Raw genomic sequence first — 9,635 nt, 5'->3', positions numbered from 1 at the left:
CAGTGGAAATGGATCTATGTAGGAGCTGGCTCAGGGTCAGTGTATCTAGGTCTATGTAGGATCTGGCTCAAGGTCAGTGGATCTGGGTTTATGTAAAATCTGGCTCATGATCAATGGATCTGGGTTTATGTAAGATCTTGCTCAGTGGATCTGGGTCTGTAAAACTCTTACAGCACTTTTGTTAGCGGGCAGGAGACTGAACAGGTCTCTGGGGATTCTGTGGGGGTGCTGGAGTCATGTTCAGGTTCTATCTAGTGCTCGTAGAACCAGATTAACTTTTGTCGTTGTTTTGAGACTTCTTCATCGATCAGTGTGACAAGATTTTGGACAAAACCTGAAAATAATTATTTGTTGCACATCTGAAAACTGAACGGAGTCCGTTCTGACCCAACACCTCGGCAGAACAGAACATTAACGTTCCTGTGAGCGGCGTTCGAAGCCGCTGCCATCACGTTGACTCACAGGCAGTTTGTCTCCTTGCTTCGCCTCGGCTGGGGTGTACACGTTCAGGTACAGGCAGTCCTCTGAGACCTCCGGGGGGGTGAAGTAAATGGACATGATCCGAGAAACATTCATCAGCAACTCTGGATCCTGGATACACCTGAAAACAGATGAAGAACCAGGACAGGAGGTGGGTGACGCTTCATTCAGAGGGACGTGTGTTTTGGTGGTTTGGGGGTCTTACATGGGGGGTTGGCGGGTGCAGTTTCTCTCCCCCTCCCAGGGCTCAGCACTCTGTGGGGCGGCCAGGCGGAGTGGCCCTACAGGGGCTCGGGCGAAGGGGACCCCCAGATACTGCCTCACCCTCCTCTCTGTGCCCTTCACAGTCAAATAGTCCCCTCTGATTGGTCCATTTCTCAGTGACACCACGAGGTCTTGACCCCCCGCTGACGACAGGGAGGTGGAGAGTCAGAACTCAGGTGGTCTGAGGTTCATAATTATTCAACAGGTATGTTTTTGGGTGTTCAACTTGTTTGTTCTTACATAAGATGTGCCCCATAAAAAACCCAGAACCGTTTATTCCTATAACTTCTGAACGCATCAGCGTCTGTTCATGGACTGTAGGAAATGTGAGGCTTTAATGACACATGATGAATTTGGATCACTTTAACTCCTAAAAATTGGGTTGGTCTGGTTCTGCAGATGCTCAGGAAATGTTTCTACTTATAACCCATAGGTGTCGGAGTGATGCCTTCAGGTGCAGCCCAGTTGGATTTCTTTGTGCAGATAAACCCACCAGTCAGACAGGAGACTGATTGTCTATTTGATTTGTTTTCTGCTGCGCTCATCTTTTATCGGCCAACCTGAAGTGCTCAGGAGCTCGATGCCTTCCAGCAGTGAGACGTGAAGCAGCTTAATGAGGCTGAACACCGCCTGATTTTACTTTAAGCTGCTAAAGCTTCTGGGGACGTGCACGTTAGCTGAAACTGAAAATGTTGCAATGTGTTCATGAGGAACACTTGCATCAGTAAAAATAAACAAAAAGAAATGTTTACATGTATTTTAAATAAATTACATTTTAAATGACGCTGAGCTGAATGAAAAAAAAGTAGATTATTTAAAAAATAATAAAATTAAGAAAGACAAAAAGCATTTCCTGTGAAAAGTAAGATGAATGCTGAATAACTGCTGACATCTGTTCAAAAAGCTGAAACTGAGCTTTTAGATTAAATCAATATTTATTTTTATCTTTATTTGTTTATCCTGAACCATGAACAGAAGAAAAAAAAAACATTAAACTCCATTTGAGTAAAGATGTTTTGTACCAGATTATAGCTTTCAGCTAATTTCAAACTGCAGTCCCTGTGGCAGGCAAGATAAAAACACCAAATAAATCTAAGTAGACACCAAAGAGAGAGCAGAAGCCGAAAGGAGCAGCAGAATAATTAAAACCAAAACAAAAACAAATGGGCGGTGGAGCAGCAGCTGAAGGTAGAAAAACACAAGCAAAATGCTAGTCGAAAGAAGCAAACTCTAGCCAAATGCTAAAAGTAGCTAATAATAGTGATTTTAGAATTACAATAAGCTGGTGTGGTATTAGCACTATAAGAATTAGCATTAGCATCAGTGGAATTTAACATTAGTAGAAATAACATTAGTTGTAGTGGAATTAGCATAAATAGAATTAGCATTAGCTTTAGTAGAATTTGCACTAGTCAAATTAACAACAGCAGTGGTACAAAAGAATATTAGTGGAATTAGCCTTGATAGCATTAGCTGTAGTAGAATGAACAATAGTGAAATTAGCTGTCAAGGGAATTTAGATAAAAATTTACGATAAACTCCAAGGACGGCTCCGAGCCTGTAAGCTGTGAAGCCGAGGTCATCTTGGATTATAAAAACACTTCCTGCCTCACTGTCCGGCGTAGATTCTCCCTGACGAGGCTATAAGCATGTGACTTTGTACATCTGTGAAAGCCTGTTTTTGTGATCGTCTACCCCTGCAAGTAAAAGACCGGTTAAAAATCTTCCTCAAAGTGGCTTATTTGAGTAAGCAGATGATGAAAGGATATTTATTTATCCAATGTTATCATTATCAATTAGCATTAGTATACAGAGGAAATTGAATGAGTGCAGAGCAGCTGAAACATGAATGGATGTAACACTCAGTGTGTGGAACCATTGACGAGCGTGAACTCAAAGATCAAACATTAAACTTAAGAATGATTTCCAAATATTTTACATCAGACAAGGAGGCCAGTGATAATAAAATGTACATAAATTACAAAAAAGACAATTAGAAAGTAGGCATGAAACTTTATAGACAATGCAGGCCAAAATCCTGACTTTGAGCATTAGTAATTTTCAAAAGGTCATTTAGCGTTGCAACACTGTTACAGACTGATGTTTTAATCAAAGTTTGAACCCTGCAGTAGTTGGCAGGTCTCCGGCTCGGCTTCTAATCAGTTGAACAGAACCTATTGGTATTCTGATTTGCAGACAAATGAAGTTCTGTGAGCGCAAAAGCTTCTGAAGACAGCAGAACCACCAGAGTTCACCAGGTATCTAATAATCTGAAACTAAACTGAGTGCAGTCGGTTTGCTGGGAGTTTGGCTCTGCTGCGTCACTTTTTGTCTGAAAACCACAAACAGCGGCTGGAAACCAGTCAGTTCGTGCACTGTAATGTTTTAACGATCACTTCTTGACATTTATGAGTTTCAAACCTAAAAATAATATTTGAATTTTCATGTAAACAAACACCATAAAGCTACAGTGAGGCTCCACGTGGTCTGGTCTGCAGCTCCCGACGAGGAGAAACTGTGCGTTGGTTTTCTTGGAGTTAAATGTCTGGAAGTTCCTGCTTCCTCCTGCTGGATGAAGAGTTGACTGAAGTCTTTTCTCACCTGGTGTTGGATGGGTTCTCACCATCAGCGTAGGCAGCAGGACAACAACAAACAGCACTGTCCTCATCCTGACCAGCCTCAACCAAAGAACAAGGAATTAGTCAGTTTTATGAGAAATATCTCTGTGGATCTCCAACTTACACCGCCCATCCAGAACCTCCGTTACACACACACACACACACACACACACACACACACACATACAAAGGCCAGTGTGTGACGCCTGCAGCTACATAATATAGATTCCATTGATTTAACCTCCATACAGGACTCTGACCGCTGAGTCAAAAAGGAGCTTATCCTCCTCTTTGAACACTTCAGCTCAATGCAACAAAAACTGTTTCTACTATACACACACACACACACATACGCACACACACGCTTTTGTAAGAGTCCAAAGTATTTCGACAGCTGATGAATGTCTTGTCTTTGAGAGTCAGAACAGAGTCAGTGTGACGCCGAGATTTGATTCAATCAATCTAAACATTCCTTCAGAGAAGGAGGATGTTTTGTTGAGACCACGGCTCCAAAATGTTTTATATCATTCGATACATTATGTAAATGTAAATAATGAATCTTCTTCATACACCAAAGTTAGTCATGGAGTTCCTCAGGGTTCAGTGCTTGGACCAATACTATTTACTTTATGTATGCTTCCATTAGGTAAAGTTATTAAACAGCATGGGATAAATCTTCATTGTTATGCTGATGATACACAGTTATATTTATCCATGTGAATCCATTCAGTTACTTAGATTACATGCATGTCTTAAAGATATAAAAACCTGAATGACCCTTAATTTTCTGCTTTTAAGTTCAGACAAGACCATTGGCATCAGAAGCCATATGTGTGTGTGAGGGTGGGGGTGTGGGGGGGAAACACACTGGTGGGGGTCTGGGGGTCCTGCCCCATAAAATTTTGAATAAAGTAGATGCCATTTCCTGTGTTCTGGTGTAATTTAACAGTTTGTTAAACATCTACGTTTACCTACATATGTAAACACTTGATTCAATAACTTTAGGAGACAGATTCCTCTTTCAAGTAGTTTATATGCATCGTCCTGTTTTAAACTCACTATGGCTAAGAAAATGAAATCAATGTGACACAACTGATCACAAACCATGACTTTAGGGGTGCACTGCACTTCACTTTTATTTCTTTTATTTTTATTTGTAACATAACATGTCATTGTGCTAAGCAATGGTGGAAATGACAAAAATAAAAATAAGAATACCAACTTTACCCAGTGAACAAGTGACATTTTAATGTCCACCAACAGTGAATTTAGGGGGACATTTTACATGTTTCTGATTTAATGATAGACCTATAAAAATGACATGGCATCGTGCAGCCTTCACAACATTAAATTACACTGTGCCAAGGATTCAAGTTTCTTTGTCATACGCACCACATGTGGTACATGTGGTGGAACAAAATTATGTACACAGTGTCCCAGTTACATCCAACAAAAGTATTAAAGTGTAAAAGAAAAACAGTAATAAGATCAAAGATATGAACTAAGAAAACATGAATAAAAATACACTAAGCACTAGTAGCATAAAATAGCATAAAAACAATACACCGAACAGCAGCACGCACACGAGTCTGTGTAATGAGTACGAATGAACACAGTAACATGATGTGATTCTTCACAGTGATAATCCTGGTTAGAGATTCATGAGTCGAACAGCCTCAGGGTAGAAGCTGTTCCTCAGTCTAGTGGTTTGACACTTAATGCTCCTTAACCTCCTTCCTGAGGAAAGTGGGGCAAAAAGTGGGCTTGCTGGATGAGTGGGGTCCTTCATGATGCAGGTGGCACCAAAAACAAAACAAAACACAGTTTTTGTCAGTTTTATCAATCTGCATGTAATTATTAAAACAAAATAGGTTTTCAAGTTCCTTCTTACATTGGTGCCACCATCTCTCCCATTATTTTCCTTTCCACTATTCCTTCCCTATAAACTGATTATCACAATTTTACTTCCTAGAAAACTTGTGTTAATTGGAGTCTTTCTCCCTAACGTGATAGTTCTCCTTCAAGATATTCTCTATAACACCATCAGCTGGACTTTTCACATTTTAGGGCAAAGACAAGACAAAACCAGTTCTTCCTGCTCAGATTAAACAAAGCTTCCAAAAATGTGCCGCCTTCTCACAAGACAGAGGTTCTGGTTATTGGACCTGAGCATCTTAGGAATGAAGTTTGCAGCCTGGATGGCATTAATCTGGCCTCCAATTCTAATGTTAAACACCTTGGTGTTATTTTTGATCAGGATGTCTTTTAACCCCCACATTAAAAAAGTTGCAGGACCGCTTTCCTCCACCTGTGTAATATCACTAAAACAAGAAACATCTTGTGCATAAATGATGCAGGAAAACTGGCTCATGCATTTGTCATGTCTAGGCTGGACTACTGCAATGATTTGTTATCTGGGTGTCCAAAAACTTATTTTAAAAGTCTTCAGTTGATACAAAATGCTGCTGCCAGAGTTTTAATGAAAGTTAGTAGGAGAGATCTCTCCAGTTTTAGCTTCTCTTCATTGGCTCCCTGTCAAATTCAGAATAAAATTTAAAATCTTACTTCTAACACACAAAGCTCTCAACAATCTGGCTCCATCTTATATTACAGATCTGGATTTAGTTTCTCTCCTCTCCATGTTTTTATAGATTACATGTTAGATTAGAGTCCCTGCTACCATTAATGGTTAGTTTCTTTCCTGTTGCAGGTATGTCTCTCTGATTTTGTTCCTTCCTGTTATTCTAAAAACCAAAAAGCTAAAAAAAAGACTGAAAACAGCGGAGTTAGTGCCGCTTATTGTCAGAAACAGCCTGTAATCTTTACAGAATTGTAATTTGATGGTTTAAACCCAGAGCAGCTCTGAGCCAAAGGTCAGCTTTGGGAGCGATGTCTGTTTGTCTTTCGATAATCGGCTGAAAACATCATGTTCCACAGAGGAGAACAAACAGCCCCTTGAACTTGTGTTGGCACATGTTGGAAGAATAATTTAACATCCCTCTGACTCAGAAACCTTATCTAAAAATCCAAAGGGAATGCTGGCCAGTGGACCTTCTTCTGCTCGATGTGAAGGGGAGACATTTGAGCTACAAGCATCTGAAACTTCATTTGTTCGGTGTTTTATGTTTTTCCTGCAGTTGTTTGGGTTCCCCTCAGGGTTGAGGGCTGGACTCTGCTTTTTGCTGATGACGTTGTCCTGCAAAAACTGTTTAGGAAGGAAACCAAGAAGGAAGCCATTTACATGAAACGAGAAAAGTATACTTTAAACAGAGGTGTCAGATTTTAACTTTCTAAAAGCAGCTTTAAAACCTGACTCCCAGTCCGTTTAACTCACATTCACACCATCATGCTGGTGACCCTAACATCCCTCTGAGATCCAGGCAGACAAAGACCCTGAAGACCCCCAGGAGGGAGAGGGACTGTCGATCAGCAGGAAGACAGGAGCAGCCTTTGACAAATAAGTTCAACGTTAATATTTTAACATTATAAGTTCTTTGTATAATTACTATTTTTAATTAAAACACAAATTGCATCCTATTTTAACATCAAGCCTATTTTATAAACTCCCCAACATCTTTTAGAAAGTGCACAGATCGATATTTGAAGTAGTTTCTTGTTTAATTAATTTGACAAGAGTTCACATTCTGATGATTTTGTTTCTTTCACCTTTTATTGACTTCATTTGGCACCATGGTCCACCAGCAGAGGGTGGCAAACTAACAGATTTACTGTAAAAAAAAAAAAAAAAAAAAAAAAAAATTAACCTGGAAAATACATGTATATAAAAAAGCTCTAAAATTGTTTACTGCATTTCTGTTTACAAATTTTCATAAAATGCATTGCTGTTTATTTGAAACATCAATTTACTGTTTGTTTGTCACTGATGTGTAATCATGATGTGTATTTAGAAAATGTTTTAGTTTGGTTTTAAGGTTCTCCAATATGTTTTTTTTTTTTTTGGTTTTGTTCTTGTGTTTGGCACCTCTGGGCCACCGTACACTCTATTTAAGAACGTGCATCAGAATCAAGTTTTTGGAAAAACACAAATAAATTTTTGACAAACTGCTGGTGTCTTCCAGTCATGAAACAATATGTAAAGTGCACATTCATGCAGATTTACAGATAATACAATAATAATGTGTGTTATCATTGTATGTTCCCATACAAAGGTGAAATCAGCTCTCTGCATTTGGCCCATCCACCCCCAGGTGGTGCAGTGGGCAGCTATCGAGAGCGCCTGGGGAGCAAATTAATTGGGGATAGTGTGTGCAATGACTGGGGATTGAACCCGGGACTTTTGGGTCCTGAGTCAGCTGGTCTGCCTCTGCACCATCATTGCCCACATATACAGAAGTTCTATAAAAAACAACTAAAATAAAAAATATACTGAAGTTGTGTACCAGCACTGTGCTGAGGATGAATCCACGGCACGGATCATTTTTATATTCATAGAAATATGAACGAGTGCAGGAGAAAATAAACAACACGGAGTTTGTATTAATGACCTGAAAGTCCAGTGAAGTAACAGGAAGTCCACAGCATGAAGAGAACAAATATTTTACAGGATTTACCTTTGAAGGAGCGTCACAGAGAGAGCAGTAAATCAGAAAAAACCAACAACAACAACAACAACACAGGTTTAACAGACAAACACATTTGGTTTTGTTGTCCAGATGGTCAGAGTCCTGGTAGTCTCCTACTGGTCCAAGTCCTGTTGGGCTCTTGTAGGTCTGAGTCCTGGTGGTCCAGTACCTCATCCCTGACAGCAGAGAGACAAACATAGAATGACCTGTGTGACTGTTGTCCTCACAGAGGAACCATGTTCTCCCCTTCATATGATCAACATCCAAGTCCAGGATCTCAGCTCCCACAATCCTCTGAGCAGTCTTCACCAGCTGGGACAAAAGTCTTCTGTCCTCTGCTGTCCTCCAGCCTTGCCAGACGATGCTCTCTATGATGCTCCCGTACAGCAGCTGAGGAGCCAGGCCAAGACAATGTCCTCCACTGGGTCTTCTCACCAGGTTGGAGGGGTTTAGGTCCATGTCAGGTCCTCGATGATGTGAGTCCCAGTGACTGAGTCCACCCTCAGTCCACCTCCACACTGCTGATGTGGTGCAGTGACTGTGCGGTTCTCCTGATGATCCCTCTGGTTAAGGTGATGTTGAGCAGGTTGTCTTCACCCCACCATATGTTGGACTTGCTGCCTGTTACACATCTCGTCTTGTCAACAATGAGACCCATCATCATGTTGTCTTCACTGAAGTGTTGAGAAGACACAGTCCTGGATGAATAGGGCTGGCCTGAACACACAGCCCTGCAGGATTTTTTATTAATCTGTGATAACAATAAAAATAAAAAGATTTGTAAAACAACAGAAGAATTTTTAAACTTGCCCAAGAAGCTCAACAAACAGGAAGTGAAGTTTGACATCAAAATGAGTAAGACATGCAGGTCGACCCAGGAAGACATCAAAACCTCCGGACATAAAACTGGGAACAGGAAATGAGAAGCAGCAGGACAGAAACAGGAGGAGATGTTTGTGAACAAACTGAGAGGGATGATCTGAAGGAAACCATCATGGAGATCAGAGAGAACAAACCAGGTTCCAGCTGTGCTCTGCAGACCGAGTCAGCTTCGGACCAGAACACCATGCTGGAATGCCACTTTGGTTCTGGTCCAAAGAAACACTGATGATGAGAGGCTGCAGGGGAAGGAGCAGGAACAGGAAGTGACCTCGTCTTCATCCCATCAGCAGGAAGTGTCTTTACTGGTGATTAAGACAGTTTTCAAGATGAGAACAGAGAATGATTAAACTTGCCTTCAAGAAACAAACAGCACACAAACCGGACCAGAGTCCAACAGAACCAGGATGAGACTCCATGTATTCTGCTCTATTCTAAAGTTTAGTTTTATTGATCATAAATCATATTTGATTGACAGTTCCGGAACACGCGATCTGAGACTCGTGCTGTTCTTAAAGAGTCCAGTAGATGGCAGCAGGGAGTCGCGCTTCATTCTCTGGCAACAGCAGGTTACAGGTTCAAATCCCTGCACAGAGGGCCTACTGACACACTGACTGTGATGTTCTGGTCACAGTTTGTTAAGATAAATACTTTACAGAAATAAAAGTTAGAAAGAAAACCTTCAAACAATAGTTAAATAAACTAAACTATTTCAGTTCTAAGCAACAGTTTCACTGCACCCCAGAACCAAAACACTCCTCTGAAGAAATCTATCTATCTATCTATCTATCTATCTATCTATCTATCTATC

The 9,635-nt window shown here is 40.6% G+C and overlaps 1 protein-coding gene across 1 annotated transcript in view; it reads right to left on the bottom strand.

Annotated features, from left to right (window-relative positions):
• Window positions 1–3,557, bottom strand: part of ces3 (carboxylesterase 3) — a gene marked incomplete in the record, with an annotated part of 11,971 nt that extends 8,414 nt beyond the window's left edge. Inside the window, 3 exon segments of the mRNA XM_037682596.1 lie at window positions 459–601; window positions 686–887; window positions 3,346–3,557. Of these exon segments, the coding sequence (XP_037538524.1) occupies window positions 459–601; window positions 686–887; window positions 3,346–3,412 (412 nt within the window).
• Window positions 3,558–9,635: the final 6,078 nt, after the last annotated feature.

Source organism: Nematolebias whitei, chromosome 10 (genome assembly GCF_014905685.2).
Source record: "Nematolebias whitei isolate Nwh7 chromosome 10, NemWhi1, whole genome shotgun sequence".
NCBI lineage: Eukaryota > Metazoa > Chordata > Actinopteri > Cyprinodontiformes > Rivulidae > Nematolebias > Nematolebias whitei.
The sequence above is the reverse complement of the archived record's forward strand: the minus strand, read 5'-3'. Positions and strand labels throughout refer to the sequence as shown.